The sequence below is a fragment of the Nestor notabilis genome, unplaced genomic scaffold (genome assembly GCF_000696875.1).
Source record: "Nestor notabilis isolate BGI_N333 unplaced genomic scaffold, ASM69687v1 scaffold2638, whole genome shotgun sequence".
Lineage (NCBI taxonomy): Eukaryota > Metazoa > Chordata > Aves > Psittaciformes > Psittacidae > Nestor > Nestor notabilis.
The window spans coordinates 6,974-33,073 of NW_009938527.1; the positions used below are offsets into that span (position 1 = coordinate 6,974).

The window sequence follows — 26,100 nt, forward strand, 5'->3', positions numbered from 1 at the left end:
TTCTATACTGGGCATGACATGCTGTGGTATGGAATAGCCCTTTGGCCAGTTTGGGTCAGGTTTTCTGCCTCTGCTTCCTCCTGGCTTCCCCTAAAACATTCATGAGCCAGGCAGGAGGGGAAGCCGGGAGGAAGCAGAGACAGGACACCTGACCTAAACTGGCAGTAGTGCTTTGTATCATACCTTAGTTACTGAACAGCTGTTAATCTCAACCCGTGGGAGTTACATTCCTCTGATTCTCCTCCCCATCCCTTCGGGAGCGAGGGGAAGAAGGAAGGTGGGCAGGGGGGGAGTGAGCGAGCGGCTGCGTGGTTCCAAGTTGCTGGCTGGGCTTGAACCATGACAGTGGTCCAGAGCCGTGGATGGCTTCCACGTATGGGGAGACTAAATAAATTAAAAAGATGGTGGAGGGAACTGTCACAGGAAAGCGTGGACATCATATATGGCTTAGAGAAAGCAAATAGGGATTGATGCTTTTTCATCATATATGAGATAAGGGATAGCAAAATTATTAGATAACAGGATGGGGTTGGGGGGGAGAGAAATGAGAGGGTGTTTGGTTTCTTTTTCCTGATGAATTGAATAATTCAACTTGAAACTTACTACCACAGGGTATCAAGAAGGCTAGTGTAACAGGGGAAAAAAAACAGGCTGGAAAAAGGCACAGTCTTGTCTGATAGATTCAGAAAGTGCTGTTGCCAGCTCAGGTGGCCATGAGGCAAAAATTGCTGGGATATGGGAATGAGTTTCAAGAAAATTTGTTGTCTTTCCTTGCTTCCCTGGGTATCTGTTCACACTCTAAGGCAGAGGTTGTCTCCTGGGCCAAATAAAGCTTTGCTCTTACATTGGCAGTTCTTCTTTTTGTATACAGTTCAAGAAACAGTAACCTCTTTATGCCCAAAACACGTTAAGGCTGAAGAATTTGGAGATGGAATGGAAAATCTAGGAAATAACGCATTTGGTGTTTTTGGAAGTAGAGGTGCAGTGAGCTAGTAATTACAGCACCTGAATCTGTGAAAGATGAACTCAAAGAAGGAATCAGAACATCAGAAATGAGTAGCATCGTATTTAGAGAACAATGTTGTTCCTTCATGTTCACTTAGATTTTTTTAAAATTCTTTCTTATTTTTACCTGTTTAATTGAACCAAACAGGGATCTTGTTTGTAGCCAGTTATTAACCAGGGAGGATTAAAACCAGCTTTCTCACATATTGGTGTCTGGTCATAGGCATCCAGTGTGTGGATATGGGAAATGTCAACATTACAAGTTAATTTATTGTGTCTGTGATGCCAGTGATTTCTCTGTAGCCTGTCAACTTTAACAGTCCACTGCTGAATAAAAATTCTGAAGAAACCAGAAAATTGTGATTGTGTGTGTTGAGAGGGAATTGGACAGTCATATAAAGAGGGAGAGAGAAATCAAGGAAGGGAGATTTTTCAGGGAGGAAAAAAGGAGGAAAAGAGTATTAAAAACAAAGCCAATTTTCAGCATGGTCAGAAATTTAACAGTGAAGTGTCACAGGACATCTGCAGATACCAAAGTGGATAAATGTATTTATTTGAGGTCTGGAGAAGTGGCTGAAAAAGCAAGGTGACAAAAATTGTAGATGACATGCTATTATTTAAGTTGGTCAAGAAGAGAGGAGAGTGTGTGAAACATTTTAGAAGGATCTTATCTTGAAAGTTGCTTATTTCTAGTGAAAGTAAAATATGTTGTTGAAATAGGAGGTTGTCAGGAACAGTAATGTCCTTAATTAAAGGCATAGAAAGATATCTGTTCAAAGAGAGGCTAGAAGTAAATAATCCAGAGCTATTCAGATTGGGAAGACCCAGAGTGAATGGACCTCATTGACAGAAGCTATGTTCATTTGCATTTTCTTAGAATAGAAATAAAGAGGCGGTTCAATGACAGTGAAAGACAACAAATTAGATTTAAAAAAAAAAAAAAAAAAGAAAAGACAGCGCCTTATTAACATAATGTTTTTTACACCTTCTATACCCATTATACACAAAGCAAAGTCACTTTCATGGGGAAATTCATCAATTGTAAGAAACAACGAAGAATCTACACTATATATGCATTTGCATGAGGAAGTAAACCAGACATATGTGGCCAAACCATGATCATATGTAGTTGGATGTTATGAGAGAAACCATGAAGATTTGTGCAGGTCGGTGCAGGGATTATTACTTTGGGATGATTGTGTTCAGCGCCACGGGAACAAAATGAGCCTGTTTCCAGGGCCATCTGCATATGAATGTGAACTAGCTCTGCTTTTTTCACCTGGGTTCTCCCATGATCCATGGTACTATATGCCCACACTTCTTTGCATAAAGTACAGAGAGAATGCATCCTGTCATGCTTTGGGGTAATGAATAACCACCAGTGCTGGGAAAGAAATTTTCCCTATAGGCTGATTGTTTGATAATTAGCCCAGTTGAATTAGTCTTCACTTCCCACTCAAGTGACTGATAACGATCAATAAAGAAAATGGCTAATGGACCCTTTGAACCTCTGGTCTGATAATCTTTCTATCATTGTGAGCATTACTCTTTTGTTGCTTAGAAATCTATTGATCTGTCTGGAGTGCTACTTAAATGCTAATAATCATATTCACTACTACAAAGTCTATAGACATGCAGTCTACATCCATGTACTTGGTTTGCTGCCCTGTATGGAAAGTGTTTGTAATCACCTTTCCTCATCTTCTCCCAAGTAAATTTTGCCCTTGATGTTTGAAAGATTTGGTTAGACTTGAGTCATTCTGTCACTGTACTTTACTGATGCTATTTTACTGTATGCAGACTCTAGGCTATCAAATCAATAATGCTTAGAAATCACCATGACTGGTTAATTTTGTCTTAGCCAAATACTTGTCCAGTCCTCAAATAGTTTTGCCTTTTTTTTTTTTTTTTGCCTTTTTTTTTTCGACTTTTTTTCCCCTTCACTGGTGCAGATTGGGGGAAGACAAGTCCTTATCCCAGGTCTTGCTGCTAGTCCAAAATCTGTCTTTGAAACTGCCATGATGAAAAAATCATTAGTGAACAAAAATGTATCTTTCCTTGTTGTGGATCATCTCTGTGATGCAAGGAAAGTTAAACTTTGTTTTCTCTAACTCAGAAAACAGTATAAAAACTGTGTTTAAATCACAATGTAAAGGATTCTATGAAGATGTGAAGGAGATTGCCAAAGTCACACTTACAATTTTTTATAAATTGCCTCTAGCTTTTTTTTTCCCCCCTCTAGCTAACAATAACCAAGATTTTATTCTTCGATATACTGCATATTCCCTGGCATGTAAAGAGAGTTGATTTCAGGAGGATACCAGTTGCCTTTGTAGGTGAAGTGCCTACATACTTTAAATGTCTGTATAGTCCCACTTACAATATGATATTTGGTCAGCTATTTGAGGAAAATACTGTAGCAGTTCAGCTTTACTAATTTTGCTCTGAACAAGCATAATAGAGTAACAAAGAGATGGACTACTGGAAAGCACAGCAGGCTGGATCTCAATCCTTGCAGTAGGGATCCCCCTGACATTCTCAAAATAATCGTGGAACTAGTGCTATTACTGTCCAGGGCATCCACCTTTGCCTTTGTTTCCACACAAGAATCTTAGTTCTTTTGCTTATACAATTTATTAATCCAAATTCCAGAAGAAATTGTCTTCTTTTACTTTGTATAGCAATTATACTGATACAGAAGTCAGCATGTCATCCAACCCTCGTTACTTTTCCTGTGGACTTGTCAGACTTTTATGTGGAAAGGACAGTGACCAGTTAGCCTGAAGCAATAACAGAGAGGAGAAGGAGGAGGAGGTGGTCATGCCCTTAATTCTGTTTTTATTACCTGCAACTAAGCAATCGTGGGGAAAGTACTTAACTGGTGAAACTCCCTGAGATTCTCAGAACAGCTAGATAAGATTTTATAGCTTTGAACTTCTTAAGGAAGTTTTTGGAGCATCTTTTTTAGTTGTTATTTGTGTTTTTTCTGATGAGTGTACCTTGCAGCTGACTGCCTGTAATTGTGACTGACTTTATCACTGGAGAAAATGATAACTCGGAATATTTTACAAATTATTACTGCAGTTTAGACCAAAGATGGCCCTTAAGGATTTACAGTTTATCCCCTCAAACACTACAGGTCCTTTGGCACAGTGGAGTTCTAACAATTTATATATTTCTGGTTTGAATTTCCATCAGGATTCCCAAACTTTATAAAATTAAAAACCTTTGGTGCTTATTTTATGTCAAAGGTATTGTGCTGTCAACAGCTTCCTTGCTGTTTTCAGTGGATTTGTTGTGTGAGTCTCTCAAAACTTACCTTAGATGAAGGAGTCAGAGAGGACTGCATTGTTGTTAGGAGTGCAATGAGTGTGAGTGCAGTGGAGACGTGTCCATTTTACACTAAGAACTAGTTCAGCAATTTCCTCTTCGCTGCTCGTTGTAGGTAGCCTGTATTAGAGGAAATACAGAAATGGAGGGTCAAGAAGTAGGTTGGCAGGTTAATGGTTTGTGATCTCTGGGCTTCAGCACAACACTGGGGATGAAGGTGCAAGAGGTTTCAGAAGAGGTGTCTTGTTCTCATCCATGAGAGACACCTGGCATGGTCATTCTGCTGACAGAGAACTGTAGGCTCAGACTGAGCAAACTTCATGCCTGGGGTATAAGAGAGTCAGGAACCCAGCTTTTCCCTCTGGCAGGGCCAAGATAGCATGTCTGTGGAGCTGAGGGTATGGTGCCTTTCTGGTGCTTTCTACTGATGGGGAACGGTTCCAGGTGTGGACATCCTTAAGGAATACACACTGCAGGTACAGTCTACCAGCACCATTGGAGAGTGGGCTGCATGCAGGACTGGGGGGACGGGAACCCTCCCACCTGAACGGCTTCCATGGAAATGCATTGCGATTTCTGCAATGGCTGGAAGTGGCTGAATCAGAAACTAGGAGGATGCTGATGAGCACAAAACAAGCTGCAGAAGCACGTATTGCTGGGTCATCTAGGTGGAAAAGAAAATGCATAAAAATGGGTAGGTTTCATAGGAGACTCAGAAAACACTTCTTTGGAGCCAGTGAATTAAAGCTGTTTGTGATATGAAACTGGCTCTTCTTACACCCCTCAAAGAATATTTGAATATATGTTAGAATGGCTGGGTTAAACTGCCACTGCAGCTTAAAACAGTACAGTGTTCAAGGAGGAGAATCTGTTGTGTAGTTACTCCTGTAGTTATAGGTACAGCTTTCAGGACAATATTTAGCATTCACTGTAGAGCACCATGAAACAAATGCATCATATGAGCTCTCAGAGCAATTTTTCTCTCTCTCATGTAGCATTTACCGTATGTTTGGCTTGTTGGCAATTTAATCAGTCTGAATAATCTTGTTTTGTGACAAACCTCCTAAATCACAAAGGAGTGATGCAGTTTGTATGGGTGAAATGTGCTCCACAGGGATATTTCAAGTTGAAGAATAAAAATAAGAATTAGACAATACAGAGCTCATTGAAAGCCAGTTTTCCAGCTGCTCTAATTTCCCACAATTTAATTTGTGTGCTGTCAAAAGCAACTTGGAGGCTTCCAGCAAGATGATAGAGCAATGGGTGAGGCTAAACAGAGGGTCTAAAATGTGCTGAATGCATTGCAGTCCCATGCTGTAAAAACATCTCCTAGGGCCAAATACAGGCAGCATAATATCCTAGTAAATTGGACCATTAAATAAAACTGTGAAGTCATAAAGCTGTAGCATTACCCTGAAATTAAAGCACTGTCACCTTTGAATTATGGAACAATTTAACAAGCATTTAGGAAATGTGCTTTTCAAGGCTGCATTTAACTATTACAGGTTATACAGTAGATGATGTGGCTTCACTCTCCTACTGGGTTTAAAATGACTTTCAGCTTGTGTGTGGTTCAGAATTTTACCAAGCTGAGAAAGTAATAAAACAATAAAGTTGAATAACAGAAGGTAAAATTAGGCAGTGACCTTTGCCTGGAGAACAGCTTTTTCATTCTCATTGCAAATTCAGATGCACAGGGAGAGCTCGCTAAATTGAGTAAACAGGAAAAAAACATCTAGTATGGATAGATATAAAAACATAATGATAACTTCTTTGTTGAAATAAAGGAAAAGTGTTCCTTATCTGCCTAGTTTAACAGTTTCCAGGTATGGAAATGTCTAGAAGGAACTAGTGGCACTCGATTTGCATCTATGATTACAGCGCCACTGCCTAAAAACGTAATGAAAAGAAAACAAAAAAAGAACGAAGATTTAAAAACCAAAGCTAAACCTCATATTGTGAAATAGGAATAGTGTTTAAAGCCCCAATTTCAAAAGCCACGGACATTATCTGTGCAGAGGCATGCCTCTGCAAAGTCATGTGCAAGTCATAGAGCTAAATTGCAGACAGCTGTGCACTGCTTTCTAGGTGTACTGATCTGTGTGCATGTCAAGACTGCAGCTATGTTTCTTACGCAGGTTCTGAAGCACGCCTGAAATGCCAGTTCCCAAGCTGTTGTCACTAGGCTTCAGAGTATGCACTGATTGAGCTGTAATGGTCAATTCCTTTACCTCATTCCAAGGCATGCAGCTGTATTCTGGAAGCAGCTCTAGCTAAGTTCGTGCGTGTGAATTTGAGGAAAAAGATACGACCTTTTACTTAATGCTGCTGGGTTTAAAGTGGAGAAAATGGTGCTTGAATAAAAGCCGAAAGTTGACCTGAATGGTGAGGGTCTTCAGAAGAAAGGCTGGGAATATTTTTGTGTAGTTTTCAGATCTATGGAAGCAGGTACACGTACGTAGTCTTGCTATTGTCTTGGAATGGTTTAAGAATTTACTGCCCTCCTGGTCTTAGTTACTTCTCTCTCAGTTGGCTGAGATGCAGGAGGGAGAAGTGTCAGCTCTCCCACTCTGTCCAAAGCAAACTAAAGATTAAATTATTTTCAGGCTCATTTGCTGCATGTAAACAAAGGAGTGTCCTTTTGAAAGAAGGAACTTTCTCTGTTGGGTTGTGGGTTTTTTCTGTCTGTATCTAGCAGGTTGCATGTGACTTCGTGCACATTACCTAGCCCGTCTGTGCCTCACATCCCTCTTGCTAAAATGGGTGTACTTATTTTTACCCTGGGAAGTGGGAGGAAGTGGGACTGAAATAGCTGAATTCATCTCTCTCCTTCCTCTAACAGTGTTGTCACAGCCTCTTTAGTATTGCATCTGCGGTGTGTTAGGCTGCCCTTCTAATCTGAAGACTTCCTTTCAGACTACAAGTTGTTAAAGCATCTTTCACTACTTTTTTGGTGGTGTTGTCATTGTTCTTAAAAATAAAAAAGGCAGTTTCTCTCTGCTTTTTCTGCACCAGCTACACAGGGAAAAAACTTTTGAATGGTGGTAGCTTTTGCCATCTCACAGGGATGCTTGCTGGTGCCTGTGACTTTCACTACTAGGTTAGTGAGCTGAATGTATGTTTTGTGAGAATGTGCTGATCGTTACCTTTACTTCCAAGATGCAACACAGAGGGAATCTTTGAAGTGGCCAGCAAAGCACAGATCTCATTGATCTGTAAAATCTCTGAAATGTAAATCTGGAATTCTTCCCTTCTGCTGTTAGATTTTTGAACTCTCTGTTCTTATGTACTTGCAAAATCACAATTACTTTGAGTACAGAAACTTCATTTTTCCTTTCCCTTCGCAAACTAGAGGATGGAAAATCTGAAGTTAGCACCTCAGTTCTAAAAGACCCTGTGGAGAAAAGCAGTTCTTGAATGTCATAGTTCAGATCTCAGGACAGCTGAGTGCAGCTGTAATGATAACAAGACCATTGAAAATTAGTAAACAATCACAGAGGAAAATCAGAGAAAGACCTGTCGTATTGTCTGTCCAACACACTTGTTAACAAGTGCTTGTCACTAGCAGTATGTTTGTTGAAGTCTTGTCCAACCTCATTTCAAACATGTCAATTAATTATGTTTCTAACACTTCTTGGGAAGACTCTTTTATGCTATGGTATTTTTAAGAAGTTTTTCCTAGTAATCCTATGTTGCTTCTAAATTACTAGATCTTTATGCTTTCAATTTTTCAGATACCCACACAGCACCTTTCTTGGTGCACAAATGCACAGCCTGGAAAGCACAGTGGTGTTAACCACTCTGAAACTCTAACCTGTTGTACTTCCTGAACAGCACTGTAGTCACTATTGTAAGCATTGATTTTATTGCAATTTCTCAAAATTATGTTAATAACTCTCAATGGGGAGGATCTTATGATAGCCAATCTGGACTTCAGCAACCAGTTAATTCCATCATCTCTTGGTTTTACATCTTGCTTACAATATCAGCAACTTGATGTTTATCTTTTTAGTAGTTTTTTTCAGTGAAGGCAGGAGTTAAACTTCTTCCAACTTCAGAGAGAGGAAAGTTAGAACACCCTCAACTGTTTCTTAAAAATCCATTCTGTTCATGTCAGTCCTTGAGAGAACAAAAATAAAAACAGAGTGACTCTGGCTGATAAGAATCACTACTTTCAGATGCATGTTATGAAGTCATTGAATTATATTGTGTTGAGTGCAATATGTGTGCAGGACTGTGCAGAGTATTGTGCTACAGTGTTGACTGTGATTGCAACCACTGGGGCAAGTTTTACAAGCAATAAATTTGTAATATTTCTTATGATTTTAATCTAACTTTTGTGTATCACACATTGCAGCAGTGTTTCTTTGAGCTCCAACTCACAGGATCCATAAGCAGCATCCTGAACTCAGTAAGAACCCCAGAATTACAGATCTGTGAGCAAACTTTTTGTGTCTGCCATCACAGGAATGATGATAGTGTTGTGAGTGAATGTATGGTTTGCTGAGCATAAACTGACCTTAAGTTAATGGCATACATTACTGGGAGAGTAATTTCCCCATAACTTGCAGCTTGGACTTGGAACAGACCTCTTTAAATAGTCTCCAGATGGTGGTTGTTACTTGCTTGTCATCGGAATGCCTCCATTGTGACAATCCATTAAATCATCTGAGTGTCTTTGCATTCATAGTCCATTTAGGATCTTTATACACCTATTAGAGTTCTTTTCAAGTAATCTGTGGGATGTTTGTAGCCTAATGAAAAATACTTCAACTGCAGTGCATTACAGTGGCTACACAGCTACTGGGCTTGTTATGCCAGTGTTTTGGAGAGTAACTGGAAAACTCACGCAAGCTCTGCAAGAATTTAGATCAGGTAGTCTGGTAAAAACATCTGAAAACTTAGATACATAGTTTTTAAGATCAGTTTAGAAAAGATCGGATTCAGTGTTATCCAGGGTTTCCCTATTGAAGCAGAAATAACAAAATAGAATTTCTTGTCTAGATCTTGCCACTTCCTCTGTAACTCTCCGTAGTTTACTCCAAGTGAGATTGAAATCTTCCTTTCATCAAATAACTAGAATTTATTTCCTTAAATTTTTGCCCAGTCAGTATTTTGTAGGCAAGCAGGGTCTTTGATAAAGAGGGAATTTAATGGATGTAACTCTTCATAGTATTGTGGAGTGCGTGCAGGGCTGAGTCCTGTGAATGCTTATTGAAGGGTTTGCCTTTTACTCTGGGTCACCTCGGCAGATTGGCCATTCAGGCTGTCCTTGTTATTTTACCTGTTACTATCTCAACAGAACCAGCTGGGAAACAGTCTCCCCGCTAAGCTAATTGCTTCTAATTGCCATGTTCTGTATATCATGCCAACCCCAATACTGCTCAGAAGCTGAGTTGTTACAGTGCTAGTTGTTCGCAAGCCTAGATTTTGCTTTTTGTCACCTACGATATTTCTTGCTCTGCCAGTAAATGCAGTGAAGGAGATCAGAATGGGCTCCCCAGCATGGAAAAGCATCAACATTTACAGTTAACTACAGATGTTAAATCATATGTTATTCTGTACCATCATTTAAGTACAGCATCACTCAATTTATATACAGAAAAATCTGAAAACTGAATAAAATCAGTGATCTGACTTCCAACTGGGTGGTAAGAGCATACTCTCAGTTTTCTGGCAACAGTTTGTGGTGAGTTTGTGCAAGCCCATCAGCCACAGTTCCCTGCTACTCCTTGTTGTTACAGCAGTGTGGGCTTTGCTCTTAGATACAGCTGTTTGCAAAAGATCAGTGGTACCCCCATGAGCCATATTATTATCTCTTTTCTTTCAGGGCCAAAGCTAGCTGAAAGGTATCTTATTTTCTTCAGATACCTGGTGATAGAAGATGCTGCAAATCTCCTGTGGTTCCCGGGGAGCTGGTAGTTTCTTTCTTGCTCAGCAGGCTCTGTAGTGTTTGCTTGAGCTGGTTCAGAGAGAAACACCTCTGTGGGCTACACTGTCCTGTAATAGGTCTTCATCACAGAGTGACCAGGGTCCTGGTGATGCTCTCTCCCATGCAGTAAAACGTTAGATTTCAGTTGAGTTTTTTTGTTCTCTGCTTGTTGTAAGTTTTTTGCTGTTAACTTCCTATTCAATCCTTTTTCATTAAACAGAAGATAAGATCTGGACTACAGCGCAGCACAACAACACAGGGCTAACCAGAGTCCAAAGAGCTGATATGGAGAAGCCCTACACTATGTTCTTTAATTACAACAGCAGCGCGGAGCAGCTTGAAGCCATGATAAACAGTGCTGAGTACTGCGAACAGGAGGCAGCCTACCACTGCAAAAAGTCACGTCTCCTGAATACCCCAAGTAAGCACCATGATCTCAGATCTTTCCTTGTTAACTCTTATTGATTATACAGCAGATACAGGCTGCACTGTGACTGATGAGAAAAAACAAAACAAAACAAAAAACCACAACCAAAATGAATACAGAATAGAGTGCAAAGCCTTTTACCTTCTTGGATTCCACTGTGCAGTGCCTGTCCTCTGATACAAGAGGGTCAGAGCTCGGCAGGGGAGTTTCTGCTTTGGAAGTTCATGCATATAAAGGCTCTGAAAGCTTCCGCAATGGAAAGTCCTACTAAGAAGTCACAAGAGCTGTATTTAACTGATGGTAAATGGATATGTTTATTAATTTACAGGTTTTAACTGTATATTAAAGATAGGAAGCATCCAGATTGTTCCATATACTTATGATGTTTCTAGAGAGGAAGGGTGTACCATTTTATGAGTCACAAAGCCCTAAATATGATGTTTAAGGTGTTTGGTTGTATGGTTTCTGAGGCAAAACTAATTTTCTCCTCATGATAGAAGGAATAAGTTTTCTTCCCTGACTTAATGTAGCAGCAACAAGAAAGCAGAATGTACGTTTGTGTCTCTCTGTGGTACCAAATTTCCAGTGTCTACTCAGGATGGCTGCCTTCCACTCCCTTGGAATTGAGATTTTATGTTTGCTTATCCAGAAAGATGAATGACATTAAGTCTCATCTAGTTACTTGTAATGTCTGTATGGTCCTGGTGATTCTTTGATTATTAGCAACTCTTAAATTTGTTAGTAGATGAGAAGAAATCCCACGGAAAGCCTTAAGGGGAGCTTGCAGTGGGAGTTCCTGTTGTGTTAAAAATACGTTACCTAATGAGATGTATCTAAAACTGCCTGATTCCAGCAAAGTTACTATAACACTGAATATTTATGGATCCAGTAATCAGATGCCTTACAGTCAGTTTATTTTTAAAACTTTGGAATCATGTCTTTTGTTATCATCAGAATTTACCAGCCAAGACTAGCCATTACTAATAATTTCTTAAATAATAGAATGTTAATATCAGCATCCAGGGGGGAGCCCAGAAGGAAAACAAAATGCAGGCATAACTGCTCATAAAAAGGGGCAAGTAATGTCTTAAAAACAGTTTCAGAGTTGCTTGCTTGGTATCCCACACCATACTTGACATATTATAAAGATATAATCACACTGTGATTATTTCCAAAATATTTAAGGATGAAGGCCACAATATTAGAGCAGGGCTGCATGTGTTTACTTTTACACATTTCTGTGAGGTACTTGGTCATGCGTACACAGGAAGGTACTATGACTGCACTTTAAAATACCTTTGTATGTGGTGCCTTTATAAAGCTAGTGATACTTCTTAAGGATCCAAGACCATTACTCCTTTAGAAGAAAAAAAAAAAACCCTCCCAAAAAAAACCCCAAACAAACAAAAAAACCAACTAACCAACCAACCAACCAAAAAAAAACAAACAAAAAAGTAATGATAATTTATCTACCAGCTGGCTAAGACAATTCCTGAAAGGCAGCTCCTTCTCCACTTGTCCAAGACCAAAGCTGTGACTCTGACTCCTCAAGGAAGAGCACACAGGGATGGTGTCCTGCAGCCTGCCTTGTGCTCATGCAGCTGCTGCAGTGCCACTGTGGTCCTGACAGTTGATCACAGAAGAATTGCACAACTCATAAATCTCCAATACCGTTCCAGCTGATAAAACAGAAAAAATTTCCGATCCAGTGCTGTGCATGTGGCGAACACCATCATTTTTTCCTCTTTTTTTCTTCCTTTTGTATGCTTTTTAATTATACTTTCAATTTTTCATCCTGAACATTCTCAGTAACGTAAGGCTGTGAGATTGGCAAGATGTGGAACATGATCAAAAATAAATCATTTGAGTTCTTGAAATGACAAGATATGGGTAACAATTTGTTCTTAGCTGAGTATTAAGTGTTTTAAAATTATTGGCATTTTTTCCCCAAAGCCCTAAATAGCTCTATTAATCGATATTCATTTTGAGATAACTGCTGCTATATTATAGAAAAGCCTAGAGACCCAGTGGTGCTGAACACTATAGGTGTCTTGAAGAGTTCTATGATTTAAAGAATTTACATTCCTAAACTTGAATATGAGCTACAACTGTGAATAACCTAGAGCATTTTGGTGGACTTTATGCAGAAGGTTGTCACCTGTGTTGTTTATACCCAGAAGTGACTGGAGGGAGTTTGATTTGGGGCCAGAACAACAGGAGAAAAATAAAAACTCTTGGGTTTTGTTTCCTGATTTAGCCTAGGCTTTTGGAAGCCCAAAGCACTATGTTCTCTCTGTGTTGCCAGGTATCATAAGGTGTAATTACAGTTAACGAACCACACTTCAAATCTTCCTTCAGAAGATAGTATACAATGCACACATATTGATGACAATGCAGCTTTTATAGGCCAGCAGGAAACATTACATGACCCAATCCAGCCTGCTGAATATCACCACTCATTAATATCTCTGGAATAAGCCCAGCAGTGAATGCTTGATGGGAGGGCATCTTACAGAGGTATATCTGATCTTGACAGAGCCAAACACTTCTGCTTCCTGCAAGGAATCAAATCCATTTTTGAGCTTCCTGTCATTATAGGACTTTGTTCTTTTTCTTCCAGGGAGATGGAACACGTGATTAGGATATCTCAGCTGGTAGCACCAAACCCCCAAATCCTTGTCTTCGGGATCTAAACACTGTCATGTTTCACAGAGAAGCAATAAAAATCTTTCCTTTTGATTCATAACATTACTCTCCAGCAAAGATGCATGTTCTTACATAGCAATTTTGCCTTTCACAGCTTTGACATGGGGAAAAGAAAAATAAAAAAAATACGTGCATGGGCAAAGGGACAAGCATAGTACTCTGGGCTGCCCCAGAGAGAAACTAAGGGAGGCTCCCGGCTTACATAAAGTTGTTCCAGTTTATATCAAGGAATTTGTCTTTCCTCTCTTCCTACTAGCTTGTGCCCCGAAGACATAGGCACATCCCCAGTGGGTGTGATTCAGCGTAGTCTCCCCATTGAGTTACTTCAATTTCCATCTGCAATGTGTCAGACATGCAATCTGGCAGTTGGCAAAGTTTACTCATCTCTACCTCCTGCAGTCTGGAACAGCCTTATCAGTTCTCACTGTCGTACTATGGCTTAGCTGTAAGCATTTCTTTTAAAACTAAACTTAAATTGCCCAGAACTGCATTTTTGTACATTTCTGCCATCAGGTAAGTTTTCAGGATGTTTATGAACATCAGAATAGATATCTCTTCATCAAAAGAATAGCTGGCTTTCTCATGACGCTGGCAAATGAAACTTACAATTTATGACCAGTAATTGCAAGTCTCTTGTGACTTGTCCATGCCTGTTGGAAGGACACGCACATAACCAGATCAAATCTGACAGTTGGCATTAATTAGGAAAGTCATTCACACTCTTACTAAACATTGCAGACTTTGCCACCACCTCATACTTAGAAGCACAGTCTGAGACAAGGAAGCAGGAGAGGAGGGGCTTGGTCAGGAAGCTTGGGCTACTTTTAAATGTGCTGTCTGTATTCTGGGAATCTGAAAAGAAATTTAGACACCTAGGGCTCTGATTTCCTTTCTTTGTGGAGCATCTTGGGTAATACCTAGGAAAAGGGTATGTGTACGAGGATTGGTGTTTGCATGCACATGCATGTTTAATTAAACTGTTAACATACAAGAAGGTCCTTTCCAACCCAAACCATTGTATGATTCTGTGTTTGAAGGTATGAAAATGCTATTAGCTGAACAAACCATCAGCTCTGAATTTGCTGAGTTTTCTAGAAGCTGTGGGTGTACTCAAAGGCTTAACGTTTGGGAAGCTGCCTCACATCCACCTCATCAAGGACTTAACACAGTGATGGCCATATCAGTGTCAGGATAGCTTACTTTACAATACTTGGCTGACAGTCTGTCAAGTTCATAGCATATTTGTGTAGGCAGGGACTGAGAAAAGATCAGTCCTAGAGCAAAATCAAAGAAGCAGGAATGTCTTTAGGTGGTATTTTTTCCCTTCTTTCTTCCTTACTTTTGTTTCTCCAATAGAATTCCCATGCCATGTCACCACAAGCTTTGATTTCAAACATCCCTCCTAAACTATGCCTGAACTTCTGCCTGTCCCTCTTAAGATTTGTCAAGCCCCAGTATTATTCGTCTTGCACCCAGGCTTCCACCTCCTCTTCCCCTCTCTACCTTCCAGCTAGACCTGTATCTCAATGCCAAGCTGCATCATGTCCCATCTCTAGGTCTCTGATTCCTTATGCGGAACAGCTATTTGCCCTCACCTGTGAACCACTGCATTTGCATTTCGTACCTCTATCATTGGAGGGAAAGATGTGGAGGTACATTAGAGCAGGAAGTGTGCCTTAAATTCTGAGTTTAGACTTTAGTTTAGACTTAATTCTGCTGCTAAGACTGTTCAGTGCTGTTTTATCCATGCCCTGTATGTTGCTAGAGCTCTTCATCTGTGCAGGCTCTCTCTTTAGTTCCAGATGAGACCTCGAATGATTTCAGAGCATAAGATGCCAGGAGATGTCCTGCAGGATCTTGCCTCAAATAGTGTCTGTTGGAGAGCTGCAGCTTATGTTGACATGTCTGGATGTCTTCAGCACATCATTGAATATGTTCCCATCACCCACAGTTGCTCTAGTAAAGACATTAGACTTTATGCTATTGCCAGTCACTTTTAGTATCCACTATGGAGCTGATGTTCATAAATTTCTCTAATCACTTTTTCAACTTCATTATATTATTGGTCTCTGCAGCCTCCTAGGAATGCAGCTTCCAGCAGTTCCTTGCTTGACATGTACAGAACTACTGGACTTTTGAACATGTTTTAAATTAATGTTTTAGTCAGTTCACTGAGTTCTGGTATTGCAGGATGTGGTGAATCACTGTGCTGCACTCATCCAGTGCTTTTTAGTCCTTTTAGTTGCCCTTCTTGGACCTTCACTAGCACTGGTATTTTTTTCACCAGAAATGGCCCACAGTGTTTGAGGTGTGGTTAGCACCAAGATTTTATATACTGGGCACACCACTTTTCAAAGCAGTATGAATCTTTATGAAGGAATGTGAAAGCTGGGTTCTGATTAAGTTTTTTACATGGATGTACCATGAGGTGATATAAAATGACCCAGAACAAGCAGTCATTTACCATTGGGGTTTTGCTCGCTATTATTTTATGCCTTTCAAATATAATTTCCATTTTATCTTACCAGGTACTTTAAAATGTTACTGCATTACCAAAGACTATTTGTCATTGCACAAAATAACTTTAAATTGTTATTGCTTTGCCAGGAGCCAATTTGTCATTATACCAAATTACAAAGAACAGAGCAGTCTGCCCTCAAAAAATAGTTCATATTGAAGGGAGTGGTGGGTAGGTGGCAGGTGTAGATTGTATATTGTAATTAATTTGAGGTACGAAATTGAAAATTATTGACTTACCAGCGGTGTTTCCACCCCATACTGTATACCTCCGAAGTGGCAGTGCTGACAGCTTCTCACAAGCACAATTTTAGGTAACTTGTGCTATATTTAGAGACTTTTGAACTGAGTTTGCCATAGTAATGCAACATGCCCACCTGTTTGTAGGGGGAGATTTAGATGCCATTTTTAAAGATGCTGTATTGTTATTAGTGTGCAGCTGATTAATTGGCAGATGGTTTAAGGAGAATAAAAAAACTTCTGTGTGGAGGAGGTAACTTGGCATCTAGTATGCATGCAGCTGTGAGAAATGGAAATGTCATTATCCCAATTTCTGACCCTTTACTCCCCTCACCATATACAATCCCTCCTGACTGGCAGTGAGGCAAAGTGTACTATAGCTGCCAAGGAAGCAATGGCAGCTACTTGCATTACTTCTTCTCTAGTCCCATTACACTTCTTGGAGATTGTAGTGCAGCCAAGAGGCCAAGTGATGGGAAAGACATGGGAAGAAATCCTTGCTCAGACATACACTGGGTGGCTTCTAACCCAGTGAGAAGAAAACATGCTCCTTCCTTGAACCCAGCTGCGGGGAGGACAGGCTTAATGCTAATTAGCATACTTCTGGAGTGACACCAAAAGGGCACAAGTCTCCTGGGACTACTCCAGTGAACACTGGAGCACCAATATCTGTGTTTGCTTTAGGCACAATATCAGGTGAATTTAAAAGCATTTCTTGAAGTGGGACCTGATAGTGAGGAAGGAGCCTAAGTAGCTTGTATGGGTAACTCCTGTTTGCTTCTGTGGATGTGGAGTATGTCCTTCATACTTTGGCTGTCAATGGATGTTTCTGTTGATTTTTTTGTTGGGTTTTGTTGGGTTTTTTTCCTCCTTTGAATGATTTTTTTAAGTCTAAGGAGCAATTCTGGAATTACACTTCTAATATTTGTATTTTTTTAAGAAATCTTTTACAGTTATCTAGAAAACAATTTTGCCAGTCCAAACTGAATAGATCTGTTTTACTGACATTATACTAGAAGCTTGTACCTGGGGTATTAATGAAGATGCATACTAAAGGTAAATGAAATGTAAATCTAAACAACAGATTCTGAGCCTGGCATCTGGAAGTCACTGTGTGAACTTTTATTGCTGGTGTTATAAACAATTACAATTGCTTGCCCTTGTTCTCATGGGGAACTTCAACCTACCAGGTGTCTGCTGGAAATACAAGACAGCAGAGAAGAAGTAATCCAGGAGCTTCTTGGAGGGTGTAGAAGGTAACTTCCTAACCCAGCTGGCTAGTGAGCCAACTAGGGGAGATGCCTGGCTAGATTTGCTGTTTGCAAGCGGAGAAGGACTAGTGGGTGATGTGGTGATTAGAGACTGTCTTGGGCAAAGCAATCATGAAATGATTGAATTTTCAATGCTTGGAGAAGTCGGAAAGAAGGTCAGCAAAACTTCTACCTTAGACTTCCGGAGGGCTGACTTTGGCCTGTTTAGGATGCTGTTTGGCAGAATTCCTTGGGAAACATTATTAAAGGACAAAGGGCTCCAGGAAAGCTGGATGCTCTTCAAGAGTGAAATCCTTAAGGTGCAGGAGCAGGTGGTCTCTTTGTGCTGAAAATCAAACCTGTGGGGAAGAAGACCAGCCTGGCTGAACAGGGAGATATTGCTTGAACTCAGGAAAAAAAAAAAGAAGAATTTATCACCTGTGGAAGAGAAGAAGGGACTGTCACCCCTTGAAAAGTACAAGGATGTTGTTGAATTACAGAGAGAGAAAGTTAGAAAGGCAAAGGTACAGATGGAACTAAATCTGTCCACTACCTTAAAAGATAATAAAAAGTACTTTTACAAATATATTAGCAATAAAAGGAGGGCCAAGGAGAACCTCCATTCTCTACTGAATACGAGGGGAAACCTAGTGACTGAGAATGACGAAAAGGCTGAGGTACTTAATGCTGCCTTTGCCTCAGTCTTTAATAGTCACACTAGCCGTCCTCAGGGTACTCAGTTCCCTGAGTTGGATGGCAGAGATACGTGGGGTTTTTTTCAGGCTATCCCAGTCAACATTTCCTTAATCACAAGTAGCAATAGTCTTTTTTAACTTGCAGGACTCAGCATATTGTTAACAATAAACAAACAATGGCAATTAGAAACAAACAGCTAATCCATGGCTTGTTATATTAATGGGTCATTAGCTAGGACAGCAACCTGTCCACCATTCAAGAAAGAAAGCAGTACTGCTGCCTGAGCAGAAAAGTGTGCCATCTCCCTCATTAGAGCCACAGCAGGGAGTGTGTTCTCATCACACTTCTATTTGTCTCCTTCATTTGGATGTCCTACTTTGACCATCTTGGGCTCCATTAGACTCAGACTGTCTTACTGACATTAAACTAATTTCTCTGTCAAATTTGGGCCAGTGCAGAGTGTGATTTTTTTCTGATTCTGGAGAATAGAAGATGCAAATCATAGTAGTGCAAGAGTTCTCAGTTGACCTCTTCTACTAAGATGCCACGAGTGAGGCATTAGTAATTTACATTTCTATTTACATTATGTTTGAGGGCAGCAAAGCATTTGAGGCCTTAATCTCTCAGTTTTATATGTGTTTTGAGTTCATTTGACTCCTGTTTTAGATTAGGGCAGGAGGGGAAAACATGTGCAAAGCAAGGCACTTGCTGAAAATCAGATGGGATGGAGCAAGTGAATGGGACAGAGCCCATATGTTTTGATTTCACTTTAATTGGTCTCACCTATCGAGGAAGACAGAGGTGTTAAAGGGCTGTACACAAAATGGACAATGGCATAATTTCATTAGGTAGTGTAATTAGGAGAAAAGAAGATATAACCCTATGGAAAAAGGAGTCAAATTTTTACTCTGTGTAGATTGGATTAGACTCAGATTCATTGCCTGTAAATCTTAAGTCCAGGAATTTTACTGCCATTACAGCATGAAGATAGCCTAAGGAAATGTATTTTCTATTTTTGGCAGTGGTAAGGCAGATACCAGGGAAAAGAAAGAAAGATCAGCTGAAGGCTGTATTTTCAGATTACTTTGTGCTTGGTGTTCAAACAGCAACAGAACAAGAGCATTCCCTAAGAGTATTTAGTTCAATGTTTTGCTTATTTGAACCATCTGATGTTAAGAGGAGCATAAAAATAGCTTTTCTAAATGTCTGTTACTCTCTTTGGATTAAAAAAATAAAAGAAAAATAGCACCCCAAAGAAAACCCCAAAAGCAAAATATAGAGGGTAAACAAACATGCTCGGAAAAAAACATTTCCCCAAACAGCTTTGGGGAAAAAAGTTGTGTACTTCTTCCCGTTCCAAGAAACATCTAAAAGCAATTGATTGATTTGGGGATGATCAGATCTGACCAAGACTTGACAAGTAGCTAGAAAGAAGTGCTGACCTGAAAGAAAACCATCTTTTCAAAACTTTCCTTAGAGAAGCTTTTTTTCATATTTGCTGGGCCAGTTGGGCCAGAAGATTGAGAGCAAAAATGAAAAAGCTTTTCAGCCTGAATTTGTTCCAAGCCCCTTTGATAGGAGAAAGGCTCAGACTTTAATGGGGACTGGTTTAGCCAAGGGGTGCGTTCCTGCTTGACCTGTCCAGGACTCAAACATCAAGAGCCTTCTTCCTTTGCTCTCAAGAGCAGAATTTAAAAGTCCCAGAAGAAAACTTTTTTTTTTTTTTTTACATTGCAATTTAGAAAGATTAACCAATTAATCTATGCAGTCCTCTTCTAAAGGTAGTTATCTTGCCTTGTTTAGCAAAGAAAATTGAGGTATCAGGCTGCTACTGATGACAATTTTGCCTAAAACTGGTATGGGCCATTAGATCTATTTGAAAATACCACCCTAAAACCAATAGCCAAATTTGTGCAGCCACAAAAAAGAATCATAAGAAGAGCATTTTCTCCCAGATGAACACCTCTGAAGACCTGTACTCTGAAGTGTGAGATTTATATAAGTATCTGTTGTGCCTTGCCCTTGTGCTGCTAGTGGAAGAATGAACTTGTAATCCCGTAGAGTATATTTGGGTTTTTATAGTGAACTTATTAACAGAGTTACGGTGGTTTAGCAAGGAACATGTGATTCTACTAAATTACAAGGGAAGTAATGGTATATTCAGGTGGGATACGCTGGGATGTTTGGTGTATTCCGCCAGGTAAGGAGAGAAAGATGTGATTCTGCACTGTAGCCCAGGAATAGTATTACCAGTGTGAAGCATCAGTCAAGCATTGAAATTTCTTCCTCTTCATTTCTCAGGCAGTGTTTGGGTTTTGCTTTGCTGCTGTGGTTGACTATAAAGGGAGGAGTGCGAGAACCCCAAGCCTACTTTCTATATTAGACAGTGGAATGCTATATAGACAGCCCTGTCTTTCTTGTTCATAGATGTTTGGAAGAAAGATAAGCTTACCTGAGAGTGAGTGCCATTTATTCAGAAAGTGTTAGCTTAGCCATGATGGTTTAAATCTAGGTATGGGTCTGAATACAGCCAGATGCAGCAGGCATGGATTCATAATCTAGTCTTCAGAGTCTGTCACCAGTAGTGCTGATTCGATGCTAGAATTCATCCACTGTTGATAGACAGCTGTTGTTACCTTTACAGATTAGAAACCATCACACCTATTCTACCTGTTTCCTGGTTGTACCTGCTATTGAAGTACACAGCATAGGTGTATGGTAAGGATGTTGTCTTCCTTTGTAAAAGGCAAGAAGGAACTCTGTAATTAAGAAACAGCACCCTTGTTGGAAATTACTCTTACTACAGCTGTTGGAAGCAGGCCTGCATTTCTAAGATGGTCCATGTAGTCTTACTGTAGCTGTCTTAAGGTTATGCATTCAACACAAGGTAGATGTGCAAGTTCTTCCAGGTAGAAATACACACAACTGAAGGTGATACTTCCAACTTACTTTAGATATCTTTCTAAACAGGAACTGATCAAACTGATTAAATATTGTATGTTCTCATGCTTCTGCCTAGTGAACAGCATCTCTCCCAACTATAGAGTTTTGGTTATTTTATCTATGCTACTGATTTTTTTTTATTTTTTTTTTTTGGCAGTTTAGGACATTGTTTCTTTGTTTATTCTTGCTAAAACAATAGCTCAATGAATGGTGGAATAATAAATATTGCTTTTTTCCCCTATGTTTTTGTGCTTTGTTCTTGAGCTTCTGTATGGATTCTCTGATAGCTGGGCTAAAGTGAGATGTAAATGCAGTATTTTCTCACCATGCCAAATGTGACACAAGTGACAGAAACAAATGTCTGTTTCCTTCTCAGCACAGGAACAAAAACTTAAACCAGATGTATATCCTAAACTCACCTGAACTTTGTCAGTACCCATCAGTCTTTCACTGATCTTTGGACACACACTGCTGTGCTATACTCAGTGTCTGTCTGCCTCATTTGCTGCCTCTTTCTTTATCCAGGATGATCAGTTCTCTGTCCCCCTTCTTCTCTACCTTTGGTTTGCCAAAAAAAGTTTAAAGTGACATGTCTGATTTACAACATGTAGTGATTCCAGTATATTAACATTAATAGCACATGAATAGTGCTACCAGTAGCTTAGTCTGCAATCAGCAACCATTTTCTATTCTGCTTTTTGTTCAGACTATCTCATTCAATGCAATCAAAATGTTCAAAGGAGCACTTGTTGGCAGGAAAAAAATGATAACAATTCCTGGCTGGGATTTTTTTTCCTTGGTTTTGTATTACTGCACCTACTTCAGGTCTGACAAGTTTGTTTTACTGACAAGTCCAAGCCTATGATAAGTTTTAAAAAATGAGCAGAGATCTGAAAAGTGGTTCTGAAGAAAAGTAACATCAATTACATGATATGTTTATTTTAACTATGAGTTTTCCTTTTAGTTGCCAATTCAAGTGGTCACTACAGTCCATATTAGATATACATCAATTATATATAATTGATATTATATATATTTTTCATAGGTATTATTTATCATAGAAATTGTATAAACCGTCCATTATTATATATAGATAGAGTGCTTTCTTTTGGGGAAAGAATGTGTTTGCACTTTTATGGAGATATGTGAAGATAGGTTGGGAGGAAAGGAAGGGTTAACATTTACTGCAATTAACTTTTTCATGCATCATTGGATAAGTCATTGTCAAACCTGTTTCAAAATGACCCAGTGTTGGTTACTCTTTTCCCCATTAAGTTAAAGACTTTATGTACATCAGCATTTGTTTACCTGCCAAATTCATCATGATTTCAAGCTCTTAGATTTTAGCCAGTTGAAACTATATTGGTGTATAACAATAGTTTAGTGGTTGTTCCTCAGAAAGAGTTCTTCAGAACTGAATGTTAACAAACAGCTGAGGGTGGGATTCTAAGCAAGTTGTCTTCCCCTGAAGTAAGCTTAGTTTCAGCTCCCTTTGGCTTTTTCTCTGGCTATGAAAAGTCTGTTTGGTTCATTTGTTTTGCCATTTTAATGCCTCTCACTGAACTGGGGAAGGTCCTTCTGGCAATGAGCATTTATCAGCTTCTGTTTTGGGGTCATGTTTCCCAGAGCCTCCAGATTCAGAGTGGTGCTGGCTTTCTAGGTCACTTCCTTCCCAGTGAACATTTGTGTTCTGGATTCAGACAAAGAGATTGTGTTGCATTTTGTTTACTGCTTCTGTGAGACATGCTAGGGCCACCAGTCAATCTGCAGAATATTAGAAGCACCTACTTAATATGGGCAGAATTTTATTGAACGAATAATTACATCCTGTTACTGTTGAAGTAATCACCTTAGATACAACTGATGCCTCCAGAGGGAGGTATGTTCTTTCCAAAATGCCACCCTGGACAATTCATTTTACTTCCATATGAAGCTCCAGAATCTGTCTGACCATACTGTACTACAGGTTGTCACGTTTCCAGAGGATGAAATTTAGTTCCATGAAATATGCCATTGCCAAAATTAATAGGTAAATGAACAAAGTGGAACAGACTATTAGAACCATTGTGATATTGTAGTTGCTGGGTTGTGGCACAAAAGCAGAAACTAATGGGTAAACATAACTGTATTATAGTGACAAGAGCTATCAATGTATAGTACACAACTGTGGTTACATAGTGAAAGTCAGTCAACCGTTATGAAATATGATTTAGCAGATAGGCCAGTTGCATGTAATCTTGCTTAGAACAATACTTTCCTTGGCTAGTTTGTTTTAGCTGATAGAAAATGATACATGGCAGCTATTTCTTTCCTTTAACTTTAATTTTCTTAATTTTTTCATATTATTCTGGACCACAATACTGAAATTTTTGTGCTTGCAGAAATGTTCTTGAGGCATGAACAGATTGTTCCTGAATATTCATGCAAGTAGGATTTCAGCCAAAGGCCTTCACTGTGATTTTTTACTCTAACACCTTGAAGTCTTTTTGATGCCCTTGTCTTTATTTCTGTTCTAAAATAATGCTTCATAATTTTAAGTGAACACTCAAACAAGATCTAATCAAGATAAACAATTCATAGGCTGAGCTGTGTTTGTATAACATGATTAAAAAGCTTTGAATAGCCAACATAATTATAACATTCTACTAATGGACAGCTTGAGAGAAGCTACAATATCAAATGATTCAACTAAAAAAATGCAAAACTTAAAGATACGCAGGATCAGTTCCATTGGATTCAGTGTATTTGTACTGATTTAGACAAGTAAGGTGGTGGATTAACTCCTTAGTTATTTCATCTTTCATTAAATTCCACTTGAGTGTAAAACCAACTACAAAACACAGAAACATTCTAAAAAATCAGATATGTAGAGAAGCTAACAAGTTCATCCATAGTTTGTTAATGTAGTATTTGCAATCAGGGTCTAAATGCTTCAGCACTGATAAGTTTTAAAAAACAGTACTGTAGTCCTATAATAGAATAGACAGGCACACCTTGCACAACTGAAGTAGGGGGGGGAGAAGCATCTTTAAGCCTGGTTGCAGGAGTGGTGCAATATAAATTAGAATACCATCTCTGGCCATTTTTCAGAAGCAGGAAAGGGATTGATGCAGGAGCTCCTTCAGATCACTGTTCCACTGAAGAATTTACCCACGCAGGAGGACTTTGTCAGTGACTGACTAGATTCAGAGCTGCTCTATTCTGCTAAAGAGGTTCAAAGCAGTTGGAGCACAGAAAAGAACTGGGTGCTCACTGTTTAGCTTTCTCTCAGTTTTCACTCCATGCATATGTAGAAATAATCAGCTACTTAGGTCTTCACTGAGCAACATCTTTTGAGGGAATAGGTAATGGGGAATTGAGTCCTAGTAATCTGTTACAGGGAAGGCTGAAATGATTCAGAGCTAGCCTGGATGAAAGCCAGCATTGCTAATTGAATCCTTTGATGGCAGGCCAACCAAAGGTTTCTCTACACAGCAAAATAAAACTCTGTACCTGAGCTACCTTAGATCATAATTCCATGCATGTGTTTTAGCGTACCTTTCAGCAGCACATAAGTGTTCCCACTGAACGGTATGTGAATTTGTGTAGCCACTGCCACCTGGTACATTAGTTGTACCTGAGTTTTGACCTGACACTGATAGGCACACTTTATTGCTTTTCCCACAGTAAAACAAGCGCAGCCCACTGGAGTTGCAAATGCAGAGGTGAATCTTGACATTTTAGTCCTCAAAGTCCTTTTTCCATTTATTAAAAGAATGCTGTCTTACTGTTACACTGTGCTACTTAATGTGAGATATTACTATGGTGAGCATAACCCATGACAAAACAGTGAAAACTTGAATGCACTAAATGCAAAATTAGGTGACTACTTGAGTGATAATATATTGCCTAACCTAATGAAAAGACATTACCTTTAAATAATGGACCACATCGTACGTTTAATTATCCCAAGGCAAGGCACTAGGTGCTTTATGCAGACAAGGTCAATTACTTTATCCAGAAGAGCCCGTTTGAAGTGTGTTATGAATAATTCACAGGCATAGAAATTAGCTTTGAAAAACTGTCCCATCTATAATATGGTGAAAGCATTCAATTTCTTTTTTAATGTATTTAAGATAACACCCAAAGGACAATTAAGGCTGCTTAACTGTAAGACTACTTAAATGACAAGAAATGACAATTGTGTGGTCAAATTCACATTAATGCATTTTGCAGAGTGAAGCATCATCGTTGTGGTGTAATTGTATCAGGCCACAAGAAACTGATTTCAAACCTCATCTTGTAGTTTTAAATGCTGAATGAAATCTGATCAAAGATTGATTAATTTATTAACTTTTCTCAAAAGAGAAGACACTATTGTTGCTGTATTACCTTTGTTTATTTTATTTATTCAGGGCTTTTAGTTCTTTGGCTTTCTAGTGTGAAAATGAAAGTCCAGAGCTATTGAGTAACTTGTATAATTTTGAAGAGCCTGACAAACCAAAAGGTGGAACCAGAACATTTAATTTTCTGTCTTCAATCAGAATATGAGTCTTCTGCTACAAGCACTAAATTGCATTGTTTCTAAGGCAGTATTGTTCAAGTCTAGGACTATTTAGCATTACAGTTAAAATAACAGGAGCCATGGTAGCAGACTGCATACTCGCTTGACATATGGTGACCTTAGGTGTGAATTAGAAACGCAATAAACCTCTAAGTCTGGGGAATAAAATGCTCTCTCAGCATATTTTGATTCCACAGGCAAAACAATAACCTTAGCTTTCTCTCTTTGACTTTGCAATAAGTGGTAATGGCCAGGGGAAATCCCTCAGGGGCTGCGGTTTTCTAAGATGCCTATCAAGAAGATGGCTAATTCATCAGGTACCTCAGTTTAAGTGTTGAAATGTAATAGTGACATTTCATGGCCTTTGAGTTTACCTGCTTTATTTTCTTGAAAGGGAGAGTTCAGCAGAATTTTAGAGGTTGCTATAGAATAGTGTATCTAATGAGGCGTACAGCCAGCCTAGTCCCGTTTCCATTCATGTCAATGTCAAGAATCCCATTTAGTTCAGCAG

At 39.3% G+C, this 26,100-nt stretch overlaps 1 protein-coding gene across 1 annotated transcript in view; it reads left to right on the forward strand.

Moving 5' to 3' along the window:
• The window catches only part of LOC104409471 (contactin-associated protein-like 5), a gene marked incomplete at both ends in the record, with an annotated part of 59,560 nt that overhangs the window by 2,435 nt on the left and 31,025 nt on the right, over nt 1-26,100 (forward strand). The window contains one exon of the mRNA XM_010019348.1: nt 10,488-10,688. Coding sequence (XP_010017650.1) covers nt 10,488-10,688 — 201 coding nt within the window. The remainder of the gene's footprint in view (nt 1-10,487; nt 10,689-26,100) is intronic.